Below are 27,867 nucleotides of genomic sequence, written 5' to 3'. Positions count from 1 at the left end.
GTGACCAGAAGGGTAAGAAGAGCAATGGAGTTGCATAAATCACATAGACCAAGTGGCACACTGCTGTTTTCCCTGGGTTTTATTAATGCCCAGCAATTGTCCACAGGTGATGAGCAAAGTGAGTAAAACAGGCTCCTGAACATAGCTAGAAATCCAGGTGGTAGTGACCAGGCTAGAGGCCCTGGGAACAAACAAGCAGTGTAGATAAAAGCAGTGCAATTTATAATATCATTTGTTTGGCTTAGAAGAGTGTGAACCATGCCACATAGCCTGTGATGTTAATATGGAACTGCCATGAAGGTCTAATGTTAAAGGTGAGAGAATGAATGTTCAAAGGAAGGAAGATGCTGAAAGGTCAGCACATAAAGAGTAATGGGCATATCCAGTGCTGTTGCCAAAGCACAGGTCCAGCAGGAAATGGTAGGGGATCTTGTATGGGAGTATTTTCAAGGGTGAGGTTAACCACTTTGGAACTCAAGGAGATCTCTACTGGCTTCCTTATCTGGCCAAGTCTAGCTTTACGGGCTCTTTCATGCAATAGGTAGTATTCAAGTGGATTTGGCCAGAGGTCCTCTTTGATAATCTCAGCAATTCTGTCAGACTCTGGGAGGTTGTGGTCTGAAAATCAGGCAATGAAGCTGCAGATGATGTCTTGATTCTTATGACGTCTTGCTTGGAGTGGCAAGAGACACCACTTGGCTGGGAGTTCTAACCTCATATTCCTTGACAGTGAGCTTGTTTCTGCACTATGGGTTTCTTAGAAAGAAAAACTTGAACTTGCAGCCCATCCTAGGGTATCTGAAGCCCTTCACCTCCATATTGGTTATGTACTTAAACATCTATGCTTCTTGGCCTCTAATCAGGGTGGACAGCTCTGGGTGGTTCCAAAAGGCCCTGACCCAGAAGCTGGGGATATTCTCAATGATGTAGTTCCTCTGCTCTAGGTAGTGTTGCCATAACTTCCCAAATTTGTGCTCCACCTGCAGAAAGGCTCTGTCAGCCTGAGCATTCCGTGTCCATTTCTGGCTGGCTGGCCTCCACAGAGCTCATGTGGAGAGCCACATTCAGGGACCAGGGACCTCCCTTGACTTTCACCTAATTTACCACTTTGTTTTCCTCCATTGCTTCCATGTCTTCACCTCCTGGCTTCTCCTCCACCACTCCAGCCCTCTCTTCCTCACCCACTGCTCCTCAGAAGATGGCACACCTTTCAGTCTGTTTTCTTGGCCTTTGCCCGAGCCATCACTTCAGACCCCAGCCTCCATTTGCCATAGATCTCTAGGCCCTTGTCCCCACTAGAACCGTGTGGCTCTTTACACTAAAAGCCATTTTTCATGTTGCTTTCATTTACTCAGAGGCTGCTTCTAGGCCCTTCATGGGTCAGTCTCGTGATAGTCCATTTCCATAACCTGTGTCATCCTTTCTATTTCTGCCTCGCTAGTGTGTGTGTGATGTTATCACATGCTGGTTTTAAGTTGCATTTACCTCCTGTGTAACAAAGAAACTTTTCATGTGTTTTGATATCCTCTCCTTACGAGGTGTCTGAGTCTTCTCCCCATTTTTCTGTTGCGTATTCTGTATTTTTCATATTGATTTGTAGGAATCCTTTATGCATTCTAGATACAAGTCTGTTTAGAAACAGGTGTATTGCAAATGTCTCCTCCCTTTCTTAGTTACTTTCCTCTATTTTAACTATGTCTTTGGATGAACGGAAGTTTTAAATTGTAACCTATTCCAATTTATCACTTTCCCCTTTTAGATTAGTGATTTTTATTTTCTGTTTAAGAAATCTTCCCTGTCCAGGATCTTTAACTTTTATACCTACAGTTGATCTGAAATTGGTTATTGTGAATGATGTGATAGGAATCAAGATTCATTTTTCCATATAAATATTGAATTGACCAGACCCTGTTTATTGAGAAGACCGTCACCTCCCCATGCATGGGTTTTTAAATGTTTGCATCAAAAATGGCATATGTCATTAGCCAGAGCTAGTCAGATGGCCTTGCCTAGCTTCACAAGGTCAGGTAAGTGCTATCGTCTAGGAAAAAAGAAACTAGAAGTACTGGTGAGCATTATATCACTCATCAAAGAGTATAACCTGAGTAATGTGTAAAATTAGCAGAGTTAGGCCAAAGAAAGAGAAAAAGTAAATGAGGAACATTAGAGGAGAAAAATGAAAAACAATAAAATATCAACCAAAGATTAACAATAAAATGAGGAAGAGACTAAGTAAACAGTATTTGGAATGAAAAATAGTCACAGTAGTGATTTAAAGAACTATCAGAGGGCATGTTGGAAAACATTATGCCAACACATTTTCAAACCTGGATGAAATATATTATTTCACAGAATGTATTTCATTGACACTGACTGAAAGGCAGTAGAAAACCTAAACAGATGTAGAAACAATAAATAAGTTGAATCAAGAGTTTCAAAGTAATCTTTGCACAAAATAGCATGAGGCTGAAATGATGTTGAGACAAATACTACTATACCTACATAGTCTATTAAGTACATAGTCTATTAAACATTAAATATTTATTGTGTGCCTGTGCTATGCCTGGCACACTTCTAGGCCCTTGGGGTATATTGGTAAACAGAACAAAGATTTCTTTCCTTTTGGAGTTTCTAACAGAGGAGAAAGACAATAAATTACACTTAAACAGTAAAACATAATAGGAAGTGATGAGTACTATGGAAAAGAAACAAGAATTGAATAAGGGGAATGAGGGTTCTAGGAGTAGGGAGTGGGGAACAATAATTTTAAAAGGGGTGGTCAGAGGAAGCCTCATTGAAATGGTAAGATTTTGGCAAAGATTCAAAGACAAGAGAGTTAGCTAGAGGATATTATAGAGAAGAGCATTCTAAGAAGAGAGAAGAGCTAAGCAGAGGCCGTAAGACAGGGGCATGCCTAGGGCATTCAAAGAATAACAAGGAGATCACTGTGACTGGAGCAGAGTGAATGAGAGAGGCCAAATCAAGTAGGGTCTCATAGGATATTGTAAGACTTGTGGCTTCTGCTCTTAGTGAGATGGAAAGCCACTTCAGAAATTTGAACAGAGGACTCAAAATCTGGCTTAGGTTTTGCATGGATTGTTTTAGGTCCTGGGTGAAGAATAGACTGGATGGGGGCAGTGGTAGATGCAGGGAGATCTTTTAGAAGGCTATCCAAAGTAGTCCAGGTGAAAGAAATTTCTCAGACCAAGTGGTAGCAATGGAGGTGGATGGTGGGTGTAGTATGATGGTAATGCCAGCATGGTTTCATGATAAATTGGGCTGGGGAAATCAGACAAAGAAGTCAAAAATGACTCCATGAATTTTGACCTGAGTAGCTGGTAAGATAGAGTTGCCAGAAGCAGAAAAGGGGAAGATCATGATGGAGCCGATCTCTACAGAAGACTCAGAAGTTTACTTTTGGATGAGTGGAGTTTAAAATGACTGTTAGACAACAGTTGAGATAGTAAGGATTAGAAATCTGAAACTCAGGTCTGTGACCGGGATACAGATTTGGGAATAAACAGCATACATGATATTTAAAGCCAGAGAGCTAGATGAAATCACCAAGGGTGTGAGTATTGATATACTAAGCCCTCGGGCCTCCAAAATTATAAGGTCAAGGAGAATAAGACTAAGGAGAGACCACTGAGGTAGGAGGGAGTGAGACTGTGCAGTGTGCTGGCAGCCTGATGCATAAAGGAAAGTGTTCAACTGTGTTCACATGTGTGACATGGTGATGACAGGTCAAATAAAATGAAGTCTGAGAATTGACCATTGGATTTTACAGCAAAAAGAATCACTGGTGACTCAGGAAGAGCACTTTCAGTGGAGTGAGGGGGCTGGAGTGGGTTTTAAGGGGAATGAGAGAAAAGAAATTTGAGACAGTGAACATTGACAATTCTTTTGAAGAATTTGCTCCAAAAGGAAATAAAGAAATGGGGTCATCACTTGACAAGAACAGTTTTGGAAGCGTGGGAGGGTGACAGCTTAGCTATAATGGGTTTAAGAGGAAATGTGAAGGGAGAAAGTGAAGGTAGCAAGTATACACAACTCTTAAGGAGTTGTGGTCTACAGAAGGGGGGTGAGAGCTGGTGGAGAAAGTAGGTCAATGAAAGTGTCTTTAAAATGGGGGAAAAGGAAGTATGTGTATGTGCTGATGTCAATGATTTGGTAGGGAGCAAAAAATGATGTAGGAGAGAGGAAGGAGAATCATTCGATGGATGCCCTTGAATAGATGAGATCAGATGGAATCTGGAGCCTAAGTGGAGAAGGTGGAGGACTTGGCTGTCGATGGGAGCATGGTAAGTTCACCTGTAGGAACTGCAGGAAGGCAAAGGATAAGGGTATGTATGCTGGCCAGTGGGTAGAAGTGGTGGAATCTATGAAGTTCTCTTCTGATTTCTTCAGTGTTATAAGTAAGGCAGAAAGCAAGATTATTAAAAGGATGAGGCAAGAGGCAGTGGGATTCTGAGAAGAGAGCTCTCAAGGTCATGGATTTGAAGTGAGTTACGTCAGCATGGTTGGGAATTTTTTTCAGCCACATTCAGTGTACAGGCGCAGCATGAGTAAGCAGAGTTAGATTTAGAGCTGAAGCAAGAAGAGCAAGAAAATGATGACAATAATCGATCTTAGAATTGAAGCTGCAGGAATAGAGGACATACAGGGATGAGGGGCAGTGAACAGGTGGCCTGATCAATGCACTGGAAGACCCAGGGAATTGAGGTGTTGTTGGGCCAAGTACCAGAGTGCGCTGGAGGGATGCCACAGAGGTTGGGGAGTGGAACACAGAGGATTGGTCAGAATCTTACTCATCCTTCCAAATGGGGCTCAGATGAGGCAGATTGAGGATGAGGTCATTCCAGGTGGGGAGGTCAGTGAACCACGAGGCCAGGGTGTGAAGGATCACTGATGTGTATATTGAAATGATGGAAAGATAAGGCCAGAGAGCAGTGAGAAAGAGCCAGGAGCTAAAATCATTGAGAAATGAGGGGGGTATGACCTGGGGATCATGACCTGGGCATGAACGCAGGGCATTAGGCGATCTAAAGTGATGACAGGAGATTTAAAGCTGGGCCTGTATTCTAGGGCCAAGGTTAATTACATAGCAATGCCACCTTTGCTGAAAGCAGTTACTGGGAAAGCAGATACTTTTAGAATTTCATATTAATGTCACAGACCCTGTATTTCACTATTTTTCTCAGAGTGCCTAGAAGAAGGTTACACATATAGGATCTGATAAAAAATAAGCAATGTGTATTTTTTTTTTTTTTTAAATTAGAAAGTGAATGGTGACTATACTGGGTTTAGGGTGAATGGTAATTTCTCTTGGGGTCTTTCATTCTGTTTGAGTCCTAGAGGATGGACTAGAAACTACTGAAGAGAACAAAATAGGATTTTAAGTTGGGGCTTGAAACATTCTGGCTATATGTATGTGTATATATATTTATATATATATATATTTATATATATGTAATATAATATATATAATATATACATAACATAAATATATATTTACATATTTTTTAGATTTATATATGTGTATATATATATGTTTTAGAAAGGGATACATATATAACATATTTTAGAAAGGGGGAACATATATATTATATACACATATATTTTAGAAAGGGGGAATATATATATATTAGAAAGATATATATATTAGAATATATATATATATTAGAAAGGGGGAATAAAGAAAGATAATACAAAATATTATTTTGTATTCACAGCATAAAATTGTGAAGTGTTTAAATTCTCTGGGAAACAGAAAAAAAAAACAAAACCCATGATCTTTTAATGGATAAACTTAATATAAGATGAATGAAGAGAGCCTGTGAATTGTGTAGTCTTAATTCCCTTTGACTCTTCAAATCCTGTTGAGCAGTTCTTCCTTGCTTTGAAAGGGATCTCTCTTGACTTAAATTCTTTAAGCAAGTATGTTTGTATAATTTGGCACGCAGAGCCATGGTTCCTTGGGCTGGGCCACCCAGGGTAGAACGTTGAGGACCTCAATCTGGTGTTACTTACTTAAGACCAGAAAGAATGCTGGTAGACAAGTGAAGGAGATACACACTTTGTTACTTTCCTCAGTTTCCCATAGAAAGCCCATGAAACTGTGTTTGCAGAAGGAATTGGTGAAAAAGAGGCTTTGAGTGATTAACCAAGTAGCTTTACAGCTGCAGTCATCTCTCTACAGCCTCTTGGAAAAAGTATATAAATAGAAGTGGAATGAAAATATTTTAGTTACCAGAGAGTGGGTAATGATTTACCCTGGGAAAGTCAATAATTGTGATTTAATCATGTGCTAGGAATATAGCACTCAGAAAGAGCAAATATGCATGATGGTGCCTGATAAAACCGTGAGGGGCTGAAAGTCTCTGTAGGGTGCTGGTCTGGCGTGGTGGAGCCAGATAGCAGGGGTGACTGTGATCAGCCTACAGATGTAAAGAGCCACTTAAAAAATTGAAAAAAGTGGTATAAAACATTACATAAAATATGTTTGTAATATCTAAATGCTAAACATAATCATTTTAACTTAATTGGGATGAAACTAATGATTAAAAATAAGGAAGCTGATACTATAGCAAATCAATAAAATTAATTTATGAAAATTTGAAATATGGGATCTTTTTTAAAAAAAATAGCATGACCTTGAAAAACAAAGTGCATCACGGTGTCATCATTACAGGAGCATATTTTTTGAGCCAACTTTTCCAGCTGCTGGAAAAGACTCTTTTAGACTCTGTACTAGTTACAGAATGGTGAACAGAATTTTGTTCTAATGCCTGTTTTCTTCTCAGCTGTCATTTTGAAACAATCTCTTTTTTTAATCAGTTTTTTTCTTTAGAAATAACAATGTTTTTGTGTTTTGGTGCATTACATTTTCACTGAACCCTCTGCACTAGGCACTGTCATTAGCCCCATTTTACAGATATGATGACTGAGGTGCAGAAATAAGAAGTAATTTGCTCGTGGACACTTAGTAAATGGCAAAGTCAGGAATCAGGCAGTCAGATCCCTAAGTTCTTCCTCTTAAACACTGCAGGGTACATCCTGAGACTTTCTAGGCCTCAATTTTCTCGTGGTGGTTGTGTCAAATAAGATAAGGAGCTCAGGTGGTGGAGGGTTGGGGATGGGGATGAGGTTGATTTTGTCTTTATCTGTTTCTGTATTGTTTCACTTGTTACAATGAACATGAATTAGTCCTGCATTTTTGTAATCAAGTAAAACAATTTTAACGCCTATAAGAGTGCCTGGGATAGACAGGCACCCAATAAAGTTGTTGCTAGTATGTCTGAAAGCAAAGTCCTAGAGTTTCCACTTGACTTAATAGGGATTTGTTAGCTCCAGAAGCTTGGTTGTGAAGGAAAGAAATAAGATAGGGCAATAGGTAGAGAAGAATTCAGGTTAGAGGTTTTTATTTTCCAATGAGAAGGGCTTGTACATCCTGAAGTGAGGGGTGGGGAGGGCAGGAGGGAGAGCAAATTGGTGTGAGTGTGCCGATAGAGTGAAGTCCCAAGGAACAGGGGAGGGGGATAGTTCTGGAACCCTTTACCTTGAAAAACGTTAATATGACTTCACTGTTGGTAGATAAGCCCCATTTTATAAGCTTGCTGAGGTTATAAAAATAACGAGATCATTTTGGAAAATGAGAAAGGAATGAAAAGAACGCTATGGTTTTATTTATCTACCTGGTTCTGGGCAATGTGAGAATAGGTTTTCTGAAGAGGAGCCAACAGTTTATTTTTCCATTTGTGGGTTACAATGGTAACATGATTGTTGGCAAAAGAACATCTTTTCAAGTGGCTTCCCTTGGTGTAGGTCAGCAGGGTAACAAGAGGAGGTATTTCTGCAGCTGGGAGAAAGGTTCAGAACCATCTTCCTGGAATCTCATTTCAGAGTCTAAAATAGATGTGAAATACTGTGCTATTTGGGAATTGGGGGCCTATTCCTTCTAAGCACATCTGCTGGTAGCTGTTGAAATTCAAATAAATTCAAATAAAGTCCAAGTAATGCTCATATTATACTTATGGATTTCAAGGAGTGTTTAAAAAACACACCTCCAGAAAACCTACACTGCAGTCACTGATGTTGATGAAGACACAATATGAAAGCCTTGCTTTTTGGCCAACCATGGTTTTTCTGAGTCTGAACCACAACATTTAATCTCTTAAAAACACCCCTTTCTCCCTATCTGAGTCACTTTTCAACTGAGATTCATTTTCATTTGCAAAATTTTAAATATGAACTCTATCCAACAGTTGTGGGTTTTGATTTTGATCATTCTGCAGCCTTCAGTAGTTGAAATGAGGTTGCTAGACTATTGAAGTCAGAAAGCCAGGACTGAATAGATGCATTTTTCCTCTTTGCCTTTTCTCCAGTAAATGACAGTTTTCATTTGGGTGCTGTGACTAAGGGAACTTGGTATATATATTTATTTACACACAATTCCATTTTATAAAGAAATCAGGGCCTCTTTAAAAAGGCAAACACAGGGAGCACCTGGGTGGCTCATTCGGTTGAGCATTTGACTCTTGATTTCAGCTCCGGTCATGATCCCAGAGTCTTGGGATCAAGCCCTGTGTTGGGTTCCATGCTGAGCATGGAGCTTGCTTAAGATTCTCTCTTTCCCTTTTGCCCTCTCCCCCATTCTCTCCCCCTCTCTCTCTCAAATAAAAAATTAAACAAAAAAAAGCAAGTATAGGACAGAAAAATATGGGAATTTCTCTTTCATTGAACTGTGACTCTCTGTAAGGAAGTGTGATCTACGAAATGTATTGAAGGAAGTAGAAGAACCATTTTAAGGTTGTTTTTCTATCTTTTTCTAAGTAGTTGAAATATTGAATACAATTTCAAGTGGAATATTCATATGTCATTACCTGAGAGCTTAATGTTAGAAGTAGATACCATACCAAGTATATTACATGAATTCACTCCTTTAGTTTAAACCTCATAATTACCCAATGGAGTATTATTATTTCCATCTTATAGATGAAGGTATCCAAGGATTAAAAATGAGTAATTTGGCCAAAGTCATACAGTTGAGTCAGGATTGAAACCCATGTCTGTTATTCCTGGTTATTAACTCATAATCCAAATTATGTCTGTTATATGGAATCCAGTAAAGGAGAAGATAAAGGACAATAAAAAGAAATCAAAATGTATTAGGAGTTAGAAGAAATGTCTTAATTTTTTACATGTGAATTTATTTGTCTAAATCCAGGCAAACTTTTGAAAAAAGTATTACGGTAAAAATAAAGTATCTGGAAGGAAGAAGACAAACAGGATACCAAGAGCCCAGAACAAGGTTCCATAGACAAAGGTGTGGCAAAAATCGCATACACTTGATTTTCAAGATGTGATGCTTGCATTCTCCAGCACCTTTTGGAAACATGGTTTCTGTAAGGTTATGGTACAGTGAAAGATCCTTCCTCTAGGAAACCTAATAACTTGCCATTTGACACTGATATTCCTGTTCTCTTCTACTCTGTGCTTTCATCTATATGGTGAAAAATATAGTAGGTGTTAGAATCCATAATGTTCAACAACTACTATTGTTCAACTACTAGTATAGTTGCTTCCTGCTTCCTCCCCCATTTTATTTACAGAAAAATATTATCCACGATTCCACTATTCCACGTCAATAGTGACTTTGAGTTTTGTCTTCTTCAGTGTGCACAGTAAGTGGAATTATTACTGGGCTCCCCTCCGTCATTAAATAGGAACAATTTTTTCCAGTTTTTATAATTATACCTCTAATGCCTATATAGTACTCTGTTGAGTTTATAAAGTATAATTTATATCGGGTATTTGGCTTGTTTTCAGTTTTTGCTTTTATAAATATCCTTCTGAGAATATTAATTGTACATTATGTATTTTTAATATAATGCAAGTATATATTCGATCATATATTCATTATATACTTGTTAATATATATAATATACATACATTTCTTCATAAGTGAATTGTATGTTTATATACATTGACCATTTATCTCCTGAGGTTTTAGTTTTTGAAGATTTGAATAAGTTCTTAATTATGTATGCCAACTTCTTTTTTATCATAATCAATACAAATGTTTCCCAATCGTGTTTCTCTTAATCGAGTTAGTTTTTTATTTTATATTTATTTTATATTATTTTCTTGCTTGATTTTTTGAGCCATTTATTTTTTCATTTACAATTCCATTATTGTAATAAACTCTTCAAAGATAATATCCCTCTAAAGATTTCATAAATATTTTATTCTTTGTTTTCCTAGCTTTGCTAAGAGTTAAAGCAAATATTTGACTCTCTAATCCACTAGGGGCTTACTCTGGTGTGTAGTATAAGAGCTGATCCAAATCATGTTTTGCTTTGTGTTGGTTAACCAGTTATTCTGGGAGTTACTAAAGTATAATTAGGCAAACATTAAATAATTACTATTTTCCCCAATTTTATGATACTTGTAAACTAGATTCATTTCTGTATGGTCCACACTGCCTTGATTATTTAATAATTTAAGCAGTATGCTTTGTTTTAGATTTCCTAGGACCTAGATCAGCATTATATTCACGGTTTCTTTGTTAGTGTGGGATTTTAATATTTAACAAATAGTAAATAACTGTACTTGCTGAAATTGGTTTTCCTACATGATAATATGGTATATATCTCAATTTGTTCATCTTGTTTTATACATTCCAGAAGAGCTTTGTAGTTTTCTTTGCATATGGCTCGTAAAATCCATTGTAATTTTTTTTTTAAAAAGGTTTATTTTATTTTGAGAAAGAGAGAGGGAGCACAAATGGGGAAAGAGCTGAGAGAGAGAGGAGGAGAGAGAATCCCAAGCAGGCTCCACACTGTCCACACAGAGCCTGATGTGGGACTCAAACTCATGAACCACAAGATCATGGCCTGAGCCGAAATCAAGAGTTAGATGCTTAACTGACTGAACCACTTCAGTGCCCCATGCAATTTTCTTTATAAGTGTTCTAGGGGATTCTAAGTTTATCCTCCCTCCTGTTTGTTTTATTTTGCTATTTTTAAAAAAAGATTTTTTTATTGTTTATTTTTTGAGAAAGAGACAAAGAGAGCATGAGTGGGAGAGGGGTAGAGAAAGAAGGAGACACAGAATCTGAAGCAGGCTCCAGGCTCCGAGCTGTCAGCACAGAGCCCAACACGGGGCTGGAAACCATGAACTGTGAGATACTGACCTAAACCAAAGTCGGACCCTTAACCAACTGAGCTATCCAGGTGCCCCGACATTTTGCTATTTTTAATAGAATTTCTTCCCTTGTTATTATATTACTGAGCTGGCACTTAACATCATAAAGAAAGCTCCTAATTTTGGTAAATTCATTATAAACCTAGTCACTATGATAAACTCATATAGGCCAATAAATTTGAACAGATTTTTTAGGATTTCTAGATATGTGATGCTTTCTGCAAATAACCATAGTTTTATCTCACCCTTTAATATATCATTCCATTGGCACAAAGTAAATACACACTAAATGGAGTTGTCATTCTTTGTGTATTGAAAGAGCATTAGGCTGGAGAGTCCAGAAATTCGAATTCTACTTTCATATCCTCAACTAAGAAAGCCATCTATGAAGCACCTTGTCTGGGTCAGGCACCCTGCTAGGCACTTTACATAGGCCATCTTGCCTAAGTCTTAGAATAAGCCTACAGAGTATATATATAATTAAATATCAGAAATGAGGAAACTAAAGTTTTGCAAGTGTAGTAGGACAAGGCCCAAACAAGTAGTACAGGCCCAAACAAGCAGTAAGAAATGGAACACCCAAGTACCCAACTGTGGAGGTCTGTGTATGAGTGGCCGTGGGCCTGTAACCTGGAGTTCTTGACCTGGCAGGTTTATCACTCCCTGAGGGCTGTATTGACCACTGACCTTTAGTTAAGGGTCTGTGAGGAAGTAGGGAGGCATGGAGAAGCTGCATCAGCTCACTTTCATCCTTATCTTGTAAATACACTTCACACTTCCTGCTTCTGGGTCACAGTAAACTTGTATGAAAACAGTCCTGAAGGAAGTCTGTGTTCCCCTGCTCACCAGTCTTGCACACCCTCCCCTCTTCCCCCATTAGCCCTTTGAGGTCTGGCTTAGCTCAGTGAGTTGAGTAATTTCTCCAAAGTCATATAAATAGTGAGTGATGGAGTCAGTGGCTTGCTCAATAGCCAGTGCTTTCTCCATTCTCCCAGTGATGTCTACACCCATGATGTGGTTCAGGAGGTTCATTTCACCTCTCAGTACTGTAATTTCCTCATCTGTACAATGAAAGAGACAAATGGTCCAGTTTTTACAGGCTGGACAACAACCCTGTTGATAAATGCATTTACTTCTCTTCAAGATGGCAAATTTCTCAAGGTCAGAGACTGTACTTTCCACAATCTTGAATCAGTGTTATTGCTTTGCATGTAACAAGTGTCTAGTGAATACTAGACAGGATGAATGAATGATCAGTTGATCAATCAGTCAAATGAAATAATCTTAGTGCTTTTCTCACAGGACATTTTCAATGCTGGGACATAAGGGGCAAAAAATATTTTACATTTCAACTGTGGAATCTTTTATAAAGACTGCGTTTGTCATTAGTCTCTTCACAAGAAGATGCTTAGCCAGGGTCATCTTGTTTTCATCTGAAAAGAACAAAGAATTGACGTTAGGAAGGCTGGAAGCCTAGGAAGGATCAAGGTGGGAGCTGTGGAAGGTAGACTTTTCTCTCATAAAGCTGTTTGGGTTTGCTCTTTGTGCTGCTCTTACAACAACAATATGAAAAAAAATTGTGACTATTCAAATTTAACCAAATTAGAGCCTATCCAAAGCCAGCTTTGGATAAATGTAATTGAATAAATGACAAACTGTGGGGAGTATGCCTTAACATCTCGGTTTGGGCATATGATAGAGAACTACTAAGTCTTAAGTTCCTGTCTTTTTAGTGCACCCTCAGAAGATATAATCACTTCTGCGTTAATATTCTCTTTTTATGCCAAAAAAAAAAAAAAAAAATCCAAAGGAGGATACACAGTTCTTGGGAGGCATACAATCTGTGGATTTTGTAATTACTAGTTTTAAACTTAAAATTTCATTGAAGGGGTGCCTGGGAGGCTCAGTCAGTTGAGTGGCCGACTCTTGATTTTAACTCAGGTCATGATCCCAGGGTCGTGGGATTGAGCCCCATGTCAGGCTCCATGCTGAGTGTGGAGCCTACTTAAGATTCTCTCTCTCCTCCTCATTCTTTCTCACTGTCTCTAAAAAAATTATAATAACTATATAATTATAATTTAATATTATATAATTATATATATATATAAAATAAAATCTCATTGAAGACACTAGTTGACATTTCTAAATCTTTACATCCAAAAACTTTTGAGCAGCTATCCCAATAGCCTTCCTGCTCTCTCTGCCATCCCCAGCCAAAAAGGGTAGGGAGGGAAGACTTGTACTGACACTAGTTAAAAAGGTTATTTTGGGGGCGCACCTGAATGGCTCATCTGGTTAAGCGTTGGACTCTTGGTTTCTGCTCAGGTCATGTTCTTGCAGTTTCATGAGTTCAAGCCCTGTGTTGGGCTCTGTGCTGACAGCGTGGAGCCTGCTTGGGATTCTCTCTCTGTCTCTTTCAAAATAAATAAACAGGGGCGCCTGGGTGGCGCAGTCGGTTAAGCGTCCGGCTTCAGCCAGGTCACGATCTCGCGGTCCGTGAGTTCGAGCCCCGCGTCAGGCTCTGGGCTGATGGCTCAGAGCCTGGAGCCTGTTTCCGATTCTATGTCTCCCTCTCTCTGCCCCTCCCCTGTTCATGCTCTGTCTCTCTCTGTCCCAAAAATAAATAAACGTTCAAAATAAATAAACAAACTTAAAAAAAAAAAGGTTATTTGGGGGATGAAAACAGGAATTTGCCGCATGCACAAGCATCTGGCTTTGTCTCCTGAGCTTCACAAAGACCAGCATCATATTGAGACTATAACATTATTGTTCTCCGAACCTAAAAGAAATATCTGGGAGAAATTAAACATTTTTTGTTGAAAATTATTTAGAATGTCAAATAGGTTTTAACTAAGTTTTCATATAAAAGGAAGCATAGGGAGGAAAAGCTAATGAGTCAAACTTTTTTCTTAAGCCACAGTATTTGCAGGGAGAGAAAACCTGACATAAACCAAGAAGGGCTTTTGTAACATGGCTATAAAGGAGAATGACGCAGACCACAACAGCAGGTCAGTGCTGCCCTGGTAAAGACCATCAGTGGTGCTTTCCTTACCCTTTATTTCCTTACCCTTTGTTAGCCAAAATATCTGTGTTCAAGTGCAACCTGAATAACAGGCAGTAAAGGCACAAATGTCTTTCCTTTCAGGTTTTTGTTGTTTTGTTTACCACTTTTTAATAGTTCTTAGCTTTATTGTCCCAGAATAGGAAAAGGTAAGCACATTAATTAAATTTTGGTAATAGCTTATTCAGTGTAGATATGTTTTACCTTCTCTGTGTTATTTCAGTTTGCAAGAGAAGGCACTAGGCTCAGTTGTAGAAAATGCCATGGCAACCAGAGCTGAGGTGGTCCTGAATTCTCTAGACTGTGTTTCAGGGTTCCTAGTGGTGTTTTACAGTTCTGTGCAAGGTGAGATATGAAAGAAGAATAAAGCCTTTCCACCTAAATAAACTTGGTCTTAATATTTTGCCTTTGACTTAAAATGATCTGGCTCCCCTGGCTGACTGTGATGGGACAGGTCCTCTGTATTTATTCAAGTTAAATTTCATACAAGCCCTTAAATTGTAGGAGTTTAACCATATTCTCTAAAAGAGGGCCTGAACAACATGAACCTAATCCAAGTATGCTCCTCCGGTAACATCTGACTCCTTGGCCCTCCTAATCTGTCATGTGCCTCACTGTGTCACTCCCACCCACAGGAGACTGAGCACTAGCTCTGGACGACTAATTGCTAGAGGTAAAACGCTCTTAAGTGTGGTTTCAACGGTTTTTAATTTTGAAAGGAAGCTAGTACCACTTGACGATTTCTAGCCTCTGGTAGTAGATCAGGAAAGAAAACCATTTTTTAACATTGTCCCTAAAGTCTTGGAATAAGATGGAACTGGGAAATTTTCTAGTGCTTTTTTTTTTGGCAACCACAGGGATGTGCTTCCAGGGGGTCTCACGGGAAGAAACTGATAGCTCTCAGAGTAGGGATTGCCTTTGTATTTAACGGTTCTTTTTGTAAGGAATATTAATCTCTGAGAAATGATTAAACAGATTGATAGAATCTAACATACTAAGTGCATTCCATTTAGGTGAACTTGGAATGTCAGCACGTATTGATTTATAATGAACATCCAAGCTGTGCTTGATTTGCCTAGTGTAGAGTGTTAAGGACAAAATAAGTTCCAATTTAATATAATTTCTTATTTATATTTAGTCAAACAATAAAATGCAACATTAAACTTATCCCTAACTATGTATATTATAGTTGTTGACATAGCAATTGCTATGGGTTTTGTGTTTTCATATCATATATTTTTTTCTGAAACAAATAACTTGCAGTGTGTTCTTTCTATCCTTGTTAGGAGAAATTAAAGAAACTACAAATATAAACACTCCACTTGTACTCTGTTTTTAATTTTGACTCCCTCTATGGACACTTTGAGTTTTCATTCTGAAACACAACTTGGTCCATGTCTTTACAGAAAAAGCCCAAATCCTTAGCATGCTGCACAAGACCCTTTACCAGCCAGCCATGGCCACAACAACCTATTGAATCCATATCAGTCTCCCACTCAAAATGTCTGGTGTCTCCATGTTCAGGTATTTCAGCCACCATTCCCCTTTGTTTATTACACAACCTATATGTATTAGTCTAACAGTTTTCAATATTATAAGATTTCTTTTTCATACAGGGGGAAAATCATTCCTTACATTACCATGTTGGAGTTACTAAATCCACTGAAAAGACTTGGTATCTTTGGTGAAATACCAGGTAGTGTCTAACTCTGGATGTCACTACCCTCTACAAGAGACATTGTCAATAAAATTTCAGTATTTTTGTAATGACTTTGGCTTTGATCACAAAAGCCAAATTTTATATTTCTCTCTGTGTTAAGATTGCTCTTTATCAATAAAGAGCAATTTATCTTTATCAATTTATCAATTGCTCTTTATCCAAAATTTGTTGGAGAAATTTGAAAAAAAGGAAGAAAGAAAACTATCCATATTTCAGGAGATGGTTTATATTATCATTTTGATGTGCCTCCTTCAAATATTTTTCTGTCTGTATATATTTTCTTATAAAACTAAGGTCATAATACACATCTTCTTGTGTAACTTGCTTTAAAAAAAACTTAACACCATATTACAAACATCTTTATAAGTAAAAATTCATCTTCTGTATTCCTTTATATGAAAATACAGTAACTTATTTAACCAATTCCTAATTATTAGGTATTTAGATTCCTTGAAATATTTTCTTGTTATATACAGTGAACATCCTTGAGGTAAAATCTTTACCCACTCCTCAGTTATTACCTCAGGATACATTTTTTTAGGAGTGGAATCAGTGAGTCACATTTTATTTATCTAATTAGGCAACACATGCAACACGTACAAAAACTCAAAAGGAACAATAGGATATTCAGTGAAAAGTAAGCCAGAAGCAGCTACTTAAGGTAGGTAGTTTCTATTTATTTTTCCAGAAATATTTCATGCATTTATAAACTTCTATAAATCCTTTAGTATGCATATTAAGAAACTAGTAAAATGGTTTCAGTAGTAAACTTTTGTAATTTAATATGCTAAATAAGCAAAGGCACAAAACTTTGTACAAGGCCGCATTGAATTATTTCAGTTGTGTACAATTAGTTAACTTAGATTTTACTTTTATGTACTATATCACTACCATGATACTTTTATCTTCATTAGGCACTTAAAAATAAGTTAAAACACACTCAAGAGCAGAAAGAATAATATAACAAATCCCCAAGTACCCAACTAGTATGATTATAATAAACAATGTCCAGTTTTTCTCCATAAAAGGTTTTAACTGATTTATACTCTTAGCTGCTAAATGAAATTTATACTACCTTCAATTTTGTATCGTTGAATTTTATAGCTGCTATATTCAAGGTTGTACGTACATCTTTTTAACAAGAGTAATTTGGTGATAGGAATGGAAAATGATAGGAAACATAAGGCACAGTAACTTTTGTTGCAGTATGACAAGAAGCTTTATCTAGCACGGGGATGCCAAGCTACTCAGTGTAGCATCCTGGTTCAGTGTGTTTGGAACAGTTATGAGAACACATCTAGGCTCTCTGCAGGAAAGCACTAGAATTAATTAGTGATGTCTAGGAAAGGAAAGGAAGGAATTTGCTATGTAATTTGGTGCCATGTAATTTGGTGATTTCTGTGCCATGTAATTTGGTGATTCTGCTTTAGCTTATGTGCATAGCAGCATGTTTTTCTTTTGTTGAGTAGCCATAAAAACCAATTTGGTTTAATTAAAAGGTGATGAGACATTTCTTTTGACCTATAGATTCCCAAAGGCTGCTTTTACGTTGACAACTTTCTTTGACAATAAGTTGCTCTTTAGGACGCCTGGGGGGCTCAGTCATTTGAGCATCCAACTCTTGATTTTGGCTCAGGTCATGGTCCCACAGTTGTGGGATCGAGCCCTGTGTTGGGCTCTGCAGTGAGCATGAACCCTGCTGGAGATTCTCTCCCTGCCTTTTTTCCCCTCTCCCATGCTTGCACACACACTCTAAACTTTTTTAGAAAAAGAAAAGTAGTTGTTTTTTTGAAATGAACTCAGTGGTGCTGGTACATGTGTAAAAAGGATGCTGCCACACCATCATTGGGGCATTTGTTCTTAGAAGCAGGAAAGGATGGGGCACCTGGGTGGCTCAGTCAGTTAAGCATCTGACTTCGCGTAGGTCATGATCTCATGGTTTGTGGGTCTCAAGCCCTGTGTTGGGCTCTGTGCTGATAGCTCAGAGCCTGGAGCCTGTTTCAGATTCTGTGTCTCCCTCTCTCTGCCCATCCCCCTGCCCACCCCTGCACACACTCTTGTCTCTCTCTCTCTTAAAAATAAACATCAAAAAAAAAATTTTTTTAAAAGAAGCAGGAGAGGATGGCATTTGTCACATTGCTCTACCTGGCTCCAGGCAGGACCATGAATCTGTTGAAGTTCCCAGTGTGGTTTGTGGTCATGGAACAGCGAAGCTAATTGACCCACAATAAATCAGACTCCAAATCTTATTTTTAATGCCAATTTAAACTTACTGAGCTAACCAGCCACAACAAAGTACATTTAAAAACCATGAAGTGGAGAGAGAAGGAAGATGGCGGCGTAGGAGGACGCTGGGCTCACTGCGCGTCCTGCTGATCACTTAGATTCCACCTACACCTGCCTAAATAACCCAGAAAACCGCCAGAGGATTAGCAGAACGGAGTCGCCGGAGACAAGCGCAGACGAGAGGCCCACGGAAGAGGGTAGGAAGGGCGGCGAGGCGGTGCGCGCTCCACGGACTGGCGGGAGGGAGCCGGGGCGGAGGGGCGGCTCGCCGGCCAAGCAGAGCCCCCGAGTCTGGCTTGCAAAAAGCGGAGGGGCCTGACGGACTGTGTTCCGACAGCAAGCGCGACTTAGCGTCTGGGAAGTCATAAGTTAACAGCTCTGCTCAGAAAGGGGGAAGGCTGGAGGACAAAGGGAAGGAGAGCTGCTGAGCCCCCGGACGACAGAGCTCAGTTTGGTGGGGAACAAAGGCGCTCGCCAGCGCCATCTCCCCCGCCTGTCCCCCAGCCAAAATCCCAAAGAGAACCAGTTCCTGCCAGGGAACTTGCTGCCTCCACGCAAACACCCAACTCTGCGCTTCTGCGGAGCCAAACCCCCGGCAGCGGATCTGACTCCCTCCTGCTGCCACAGGGCCCCTCCTGAAGTGGATCACCTAGGAGAAGCAAGCTAAGCCTGCCCCTCCTGCCCCTGTGCACCTTGCCTACCCACCCCAGCTAAGACGCCAGATCCCCAGCATCACAAGCCTGGCAGTGTGCAAGTAGCCCAGACAGGCCACCCCACCCCACAGCGAATCCCGCCCCTAGGAGAGGGGAAGAGAAGGCACGCACCAGTCTGACTGTGGCCCCAGCGGTGGGCTGGGGGCAGACATCAGGTCTGACTGCGGCTCCGCCCACCAACTCCAGTTATACACCACAGCACAGGGGAAGTGCCCTGCAGGTCCTCACCACGCCAGGGACTATCCAAAATGACCAAGCGGAAGAATTCCCCTCAGAAGAATCTCCAGGAAATAACAACAGCTAATGAGCTGATCAAAAAGGATTTAAATAATATAACAGAAAGTGAATTTAGAATAATAGTCATAAAATTAATCGCTGGGCTTGAAAACAGTATAGCTGACAGCAGAGAATCTCTTGCTACAGAGATCAAGGGACTAAGGAACAGTCACGAGGAGCTGAAAAACGCTTTAAACGAAATGCATAACAAAATGGAAACCACCACGGCTCGGATTGAAGAGGCAGAGGAGAGAATAGGTGAACTAGAAGATAAAGTTATGGAAAAAGAGGAAGCTGAGAAAAAGAGAGATAAAAAAATCCAGGAGTATGAGGGGAAAATTAGAGAACTAAGTGATACACTAAAAAGAAATAATCTACGCATAATTGGTATCCCAGAGGAGGAAGAGAGAGGGAAAGGTGCTGAAGGGGTACTTGAAGAAATAATAGCTGAGAACTTCCCTGAACTGGGGAAGGAAAAAGGCATTGAAATCCAAGAGGCACAGAGAACTCCCTTCAGACGTAACTTGAATCAATCTTCTGCACGACATATCATAGTGAAACTGGGAAAATACAAGGATAAAGAGAAAATTCTGAAAGCAGCAAGGGGTAAACGTGCCCTCACATATAAAGGGAGACCTATAAGACTCGTGACTGACCTCTCTTTTGAAACTTGGCAGGCCAGAAAGAATTGGCACGAGATTTTCAGTGTGCTAGACAGAAAAAATATGCAGCCGAGAATCCTTTATCCAGCAAGTCTGTCATTTAGAATAGAAGGAGAGATAAAGGTCTTCCCAAACAAACAAAAACTGAAGGAATTTGTCACCACTAAACCAGCCCTACAAGAGATCCTAAGGGGGACCCTGTGAGACAAAGTACCAGAGACATCACTACAAGCATAAAACATACAGACATCACAATGACTCTAAACCCATATCTTTCTATAATAACACTGAATGTAAATGGACTAAATGCGCCAACCAAAAGACATAGGGTATCAGAATGGATAAAAAAACAAGACCCATCTATTTGCTGTCTACAAGAGACTCATTTTAGACCTGAGGACACCTTTAGATTGAGAGTGAGGGGATGGAGAACTATTTATCATGCTACTGGAAGCCAAAAGAAAGCTGGAGTAGCCATCCTTATATCAGACAAACTAGACTTTAAATTAAAGGCTGTAACAAGAGATGAAGAAGGACATTATATAATAGTGACAGGGTCTATCCATCAGGAAGAGCTAACAATTATAAATGTCTATGCGCCGAATACCGGAGCGCCCAAATATATAAAACAATTACTCATAAACATAAGCAACCTTATTGAGAAGAATGTGGTAATTGCAGGGGACTTTAACACCCCACTTACAGAAATGGATAGATCATCTAGACACAGGGTCAATAAAGAAACAAGGGCCCTTAATGAGACATTGGATCAGATGGACTTGACAGATATATTTAGAACTCTGCATCCCAAAGCAACAGAATATACTTTCTTCTCGAGTGCACATGGAACATTCTCCAAGATAGATCATATACTGGGTCACAAAACAGCCCTTCATAAGTTTACAAGAATTGAAATCATACCATGCATACTTTCAGACCACAATGCTATGAAGCTTGAAATCAACCACAGAAAAACGTCTGGAAAACCTCCAAAAGCATGGAGGTTAAAGAACACCCTACTAACGAATGAGTGGGTCAACCAGGCAATTAGAGAAGAAATTAAAAAATATATGGAAACAAACGAAAATGAAAATACAACAATCCAAACGCTTTGGGACGCAGCGAAGGCAGTCCTGAGAGGAAAATACATTGCAATCCAGGCCTATCTCAAGAAACAAGAAAAATCCCAAATACAGAATCTAACAGCACACCTAAAGGAAATAGAAGCAGAACAGCAAAGGCAGCCTAAACCCAGCAGAAGAAGAGAAATAATAAAGATCAGAGCAGAAATAAACAATATAGAATCTAAAAAAACTGTAGAGCAGATCAACGAAACCAAGAGTTGGTTTTTTGAAAAAATAAACAAAATTGACAAACCTCTAGCCAGGCTTCTCAAAAAGAAAAGGGAGATGACCCAAATAGATAAAATCATGAATGAAAATGGAATTATTACAACCAATCCCTCAGAGATACAAACAATTATCAGGGAATACTATGAAAAATTATATGCCAACAAATTGGACAACCTGGAAGAAATGGACAAATTCCTGAACACCCACACTCTTCCAAAACTCAATCAGGAGGAAATAGAAAGCTTGAACAGACCCATAACCAGCGAAGAAATTGAATCGGTTATCAAAAATCTCCCAACAAATAAGAGTCCAGGACCAGATGGCTTCCCAGGGGAGTTCTACCAGACGTTTAAAGCAGAGATAATACATATCCTTCTCAAGATATTCCAAGAAATAGAAAGGGAAGGAAAACTTCCAGACTCATTCTATGAAGCCAGTATTACTTTGATTCCTAAACCAGACAGAGACCCAGTAAAAAAAGAGAACTACAGGCCAATATCCCTGATGAATATGGATGCAAAAATTCTCAATAAGATACTAGCAAATCGAATTCAACGGCATATAAAAGGAATTATTCACCATGATCAAGTGGGATTCATTCCTGGGATGCAGGGCTGGTTCAACATTCGCAAATCAATCAACGTGATACATCACATTAACAAAAAGAGAAAAACCATATGATCCTGTCAATCGATGCAGAAAAGGCCTTTGACAAAATCCAGCACCCTTTCTTAATAAAAACCCTTGAGAAAGTCGGGATAGAAGGAACATACTTAAAGATCATAAAAGCTATTTATGAAAAGCCCACAGCTAACATCATCCTCAACGGGGAAAAACTGAGAGCTTTTTCCCTGAGATCAGGAACACGACAGGGATGCCCACTCTCACCACTGTTGTTTAACATAGTGCTGGAAGTTCTAGCATCAGCAATCAGACAACAAAAGGAAATCAAAGGCATCAAAACTGGCAAAGATGAAGTCAAGCTTTTGCTTTTTGCAGATGACATGATATTATACATGGAAAATCCGATAGACTCCACCAAAAGTCTACTAGAACTGATACATGAATTCAGCAAAGTTGCAGGATACAAAATCAATGTACAGAAATCAGTTGCATTCTTATACACTAACAATGAAGCAACAGAAAGACAAGTAAAGAAACTGATCCCATTCACAATTGCACCAAGAAGCATAAAATACCCAGGAATAAATCTAACCAAAGATGTAAAGGATCTGTATGCTGAAAACTATAGAAAGCTTATGAAGGTAATTGAAGAAGATTTAAAGAAATGGAAAGACATTCCCTGCTCATGGATTGGAAGAATAAATATTGTCAAAATGTCAATACTACCCAAAGCTATCTACACATTCAATGCAATCCCAATCAAAATTGCACCAGCATTCTTCTCGAAACTAGAACAAGCAATCCTAAAATTCATATGGAACCACAAAAGGCCCCGAATAGCCAAAGTAATTTTGAAGAAGAAGACCAAAGCAGGAGGCATCACAATCCCAGACTTTAGCCTCTACTACAAAGCTGTCATCATCAAGACAGCATGGTATTGGCACAAAAACAGACACATAGACCAATGGAATAGAATAGAAACCCCAGAACTAGACCCACAAACGTATGGCCAACTCATCTTTGACAAAGCAGGAAAGAACATCCAATGGAAAAAAGACAGTCTCTTTAACAAATGGTGCTGGGAGAACTGGACAGCAACATGCAGAAGGTTGAAACTAGACCACTTTCTCACACCATTCACAAAAATAAACTCAAAATGGATAAAGGACCTGAATGTGAGACAGGAAACCATCAAAACCTTAGAGGAGAAAGCAGGAAAAGACCTCTCTGACCTCAGCCGTAGCAATCTCTTACTCGACACATCCCCAAAGGCAAGGGAATTAAAAGCAAAAGTGAATTACTGGGACCTTATGAAGATCAAAAGCTTCTGCACAGCAAAGGAAACAACCAACAAAACTAAAAGGCAACCAACGGAATGGGAAAAGATATTTGCAAATGACATATCGGACAAAGGGCTAGTATCCAAAATCTATAAAGAGCTCACCAAACTCCACACCCGAAAAGCAAATAACCCAGTGAAGAAATGGGCAGAAAACATGAATAGACACTTCTCTAAAGAAGACATCCGGATGGCCAACAGGCACATGAAAAGATGTTCAGCGTCGCTCCTTATCAGGGAAATACAAATCAAAACCACACTCAGGTATCACCTCACGCCAGTCAGAGTGGCCAAAATGAACAAATCAGGAGACTCTAGATGCTGGAGAGGATGTGGAGAAACGGGAACCCTCTTGCACTGTTGGTGGGAATGCAAATTGGTGCAGCCGCTCTGGAAAGCAGTGTGGAGGTTCCTCAGAAAATTAAAAATAGACCTACCCTATGACCCAGCAATAGCACTGTTAGGAATTTATCCAAGGGACACAGGAGCACTGATGCATAGGGGCACTTGTACCCCAATGTTCATAGCAGCACTGTCAACAATAGCCAAATTATGGAAAGAGCCTAAATGTCCATCAACTGATGAATGGATAAAGAAATTGTGGTTTATATACACTATGGAATACTACGTGGCAATGAGAAAAAATGAAATATGGCCTTTTGTAGCAACGTGGATGGAACTGGAGAGTGTGATGCTAAGTGAAATAAGCCATACAGAGAAAGACAGATACCATATGGTTTCACTCTTATGTGGATCCTGAGAAACTTGACAGGAACCCATGGGGGAGGGGAAGGAAAAAAAAAGAGGTTAGAGTGGGAGAGAGCCAAAGCATAAGAGACTGTTGAGAACTGAGAGCAAACTGAGGGTTGATGGGGGGTGGGAGGGAGGAGAGGGTGGGTGATGGGTATTGAGGAGGGCACCTTTTGGGATGAGCACTGGGTGTTGTATGGAAACCAATTTGACAATAAATTTCATATATAATAAAAAAAAAAGTAGGAACACAATAAAAAAAAATAAAAAAAAATAATAAAAAAAAAAACCATGAAGTATATCAAGTTTTTGAGAACTACTGTTTCAGGAACCAATAGAATGGTAAATTTAGAAAGCATCTTAGAGGTAATGGAGACAAAGCGTAGGCAAACTACATCCCATAGGCCAAATCCAGCCCCCGGCCTGTTCTTGTAAATCAAGTTATACTGGAATACAGCCAGGCCCATCTGTTTATGTATTGTCTATAGCTGCTTTTACATTACAAGAGCAGAGTTGAGTAGTTGTGACAGACTATATGGACCACAAAGCCTAAAACATTACTCTGGCTCTTTATAGAAAAGGTTTGCCAACCTCTGATTTATACCAGCCTTTTTGTTTTAGAGATGTAGAGAGTAGGAATCACATAGGTTGTGTAAGTTGAGAAAACAGCTGGCTGAATTCCCCAAATCCACACTGTCAGGATCCAGGGTTACACTCCCTTAAGGTTTCTGTAAGAGCGAGAGCATTTTCATATCTTCTGGAAGCTCTACTCTTCCTCCTGAGGCAGGACATCACTCCCTCCTCCACCACCTAATGTGCTACTGCAGTAAGGGCAGAAAGAAAACTCTTCTGTACTCATATGATGCTTCATACATTCCTTGCTAAATTTGAATCATCTACTTTTCCACTAGAGTATGATTTTGTTGCACATAGAAACCATGCCATATTAGTCTTGGTAACCCAGATGCCTAACGTAGATGACAGAATAGATCTCTAACAACTATTTGTTCATCAATACCTCCAATTGTTCACTTATTCCTTTGGTACCTCATCTGCTTTTGTGGCTATTTTTAAATAAACTTCAACTACTGTGAAGATAAAATGCAAACGTTGTGATTTATAATTTTCTATCCCTGAGCAAGCACTTCCCCATCCCTAGTCTTCCAGCAATAGGAGATGTCCAAATCCAAACACTGTGATAGGAAGGTAACATACTGTGGCACCTGGGTGGCTCAGTCAGTTAAATATCTGACTCTCAGTTTCATCTCAGGTCATGATCTCATGGTTTCCTGAGTTCGAGCCCTGCATTGGGCTGATGTGCTTAGGCTGCTTGGGATTCTCTCTCTCTCTCTCTCTCTCTCTCTCTCTCTCTTCCCCTCCCCTCCCTGTCTCTACCTCTCCCCTGCTCATGCTGTCTCTCTCTCTCAAAATAAATAAATAAACTTAAAAAATTTTTTTTTTAAATGAAGGTGACAAATCTCAAATCTTTTCACTGCACCTGCTAAGTAATGGCCCCAAGCCTCAGAGACAATCTTGACCTGTATTCCTGGCAAATAGACAAGAACCTGATGTAAGTCAAGGGCAATAAAAATGAACAAGAGAGATGAAAGACCACTAGAATCAACTGGACGTGTTGATTGTGCAGGGATGTTGAGAGTCTATGACTCCCCCAGTTCTGTCAAGTTTCAGAATGTGGGAGGAAGAGCACATTGGGTGAGGGAGGTGTGTGTGGTTAGAGAGTAAAGGGAGTGGCTGGAGGTAGATATGGTACGGTCAAGTGGGGACACTCAGTAGGCAGAGGGGTATATGAATCTGGAGCTTTGGTGTTAAATCTGGGTTTAGATGAAGTCATTGAAAGAGTAGATAGAGATTAAGAGAGCAAGCAGAAGGATTAGGAGCAGAAGCTGAAATAAAGATCAGGAAAAGTAAAGATTGAACAAAGTAAGAGGAACTCTCCCTGAGAAGGATCACAGGGAGATGTGGGAGGAAGACAAAAAAGTGTGGTGTCCCAGAAGCCTAGGGCGGAGAGGAGAAGAAATGTCAAGTAAAAAAAAAAAAAAAAAAGAGCAAAAATGTATATAGTGCTTTGGATTTAGTGATTTGGAGGTCTCTGATAACTTTGTTGAGAGCAATTTTAGTGGAGGAGTGGGCTTCAAAGCCAGATTCAGTGGGTTGAAAAGTTAATGAGGGGTGGAGAAGAGATGTTGCATAGATTTCACTCTTAAGATGCTAAAGAGAAATTTGAGAGAAAAAAGGGAGAAATTAGATGGTTATTGGAAAGTGAGTTTACATTCCATTACATGGTTGGCATTTTTGGCTAATTGTTTAAAGAGAATCTACCAGGCATCAGGATCATAGAGGGGAAAGTATATAAAAGGTGGAAAAGGAGACATCACCAAGAGGGAGAAGAATTTATCTGTATGAGCTTAGGTCTCTTCATACGTAAATGGAAATAATATTTTAGATGTTGAAGGTTTAAATTTAAATTTCTTCTTTAAGTTTTTATTTATTTATTTTGACAGAGAGAGAGTAAGAGTGAGAGTGCCAGCAGGGTATGGGTGGAGGTAGACAGAGAAAGAGAATCCCAAGCAGACTCTGCACTGTTAGCACAGGGCCCAACTCGGGTCTTCAACCCATGAACCACGAGACCATGACCTGAACAACCAAAGTCAGATGCTTAACTAACTGAGTCACCCAGGCACCCCAAATGAAGTAACATAATTAAAAACATTTTGAAAGTAACAAAATCTAAAATAGATTACTCTTTGTATTATTAACTCCAGTTTATTACCTTAATTCAGTACCTAAGATTAGTCTTAGTGACTTAGAATCCAGTTATAATTAAGCTTGTCACTGCAGCTCAGAAAACAGGGCGCAAGTCCCTTCTGACAATTGGGTATATATATTCTGATGCTTTGAATGTCAGATCACGTGTGTATGTAAGAACACTTAACATGAGAGCTAACCTCTTAAGTGTATATGGTATAGTATTATTGACGATAGGTACAATGTTGTACAACATATCTCTAGAACATATTCATCTTGCTTCACTGAAACTTTATGGGAGTTGATTGGCAACTCCCCATTTCTTCCTCCCTCCAGATCCTGACCACCATCATTCCACTTTTTGACTGTATGGATTTAACTATATTTTAGATACCTCATATAAGTGGAATGGTGCAGTATTAGTCTTTCTGTGACTGACTTATTTCACTTAGTATAATGTATTCAGCGTTTACCCATGTTGTTATATATGGTAGAATTTCCTTCTTTTTAAGGCTAACTGATATTCCATTGTATGTATATACCACATTTTCTTTACCCATTCATCCCTCCATCTTTATCCATTCATGCATCAACAGACATCTGGGTTGTTTCCATATCCTGACTAGGGTGAATGATGCTGTAATGAAGGTGGGAGTGCTAATATCTTTGAGATCTCTATTTCAGGTATTTAGTAAAAATACCCAGGAATATGATTGCTACATCATATCCAGGTAACTTTTTGAATTCAGCTCATCAAATTAAGCCCCGTATACAAAGTGAATCTGAGGTCCTACTGTAGTGCACATGTACAGGGCACTGTCGATGGATGTTTTGTAGATACCAGTGTCTCGATCAGTAGGCTGAGAGGTAGGGGTTATAAGCCTAATAATGCCCAGGAAAAGTAAGTATGGGATGACTTTGGGGACCAGATCCAATTTCAGTTGGTTAAGATTCCTCATCTTCTGGGAACTAGATGGTGAAGACATTATATGCAGAAATGATCACAGCTAGAGTTTGGTGAAACTCTTGTGCTCAATTTTCTGTGATGTACAAGTTAGTTCTGGGCTGTGGTATCATGAAGTAAAATTAAAAAGACAAAATTGAAGTCATATT

At 39.3% G+C, this 27,867-nt stretch overlaps 2 protein-coding genes across 3 annotated transcripts in view; one reads left to right on the top strand and one right to left on the bottom strand.

Annotated features, from left to right (window-relative positions):
• The window catches only part of ACYP2 (acylphosphatase 2), a 293,604-nt gene that overhangs the window by 238,627 nt on the left and 27,110 nt on the right, over positions 1-27,867 (top strand). The window lies entirely within an intron of this gene.
• Positions 356-27,740, bottom strand: TSPYL6 (TSPY like 6). The gene is given in 5 exon segments (XM_086699881.1): positions 356-674; positions 676-1,011; positions 1,013-1,219; positions 1,221-1,318; positions 27,549-27,740. Coding segments are annotated over 5 exon segments (1,152 nt in total).

This window comes from Puma concolor, chromosome A3 (genome assembly GCF_028749965.1).
Source record: "Puma concolor isolate L17-30 chromosome A3, mPumCon1.1.hap2, whole genome shotgun sequence".
NCBI lineage: Eukaryota > Metazoa > Chordata > Mammalia > Carnivora > Felidae > Puma > Puma concolor.
Note: the sequence above shows the minus strand (reverse complement) of the source record. Positions and strands in the feature narration are given on the sequence as shown.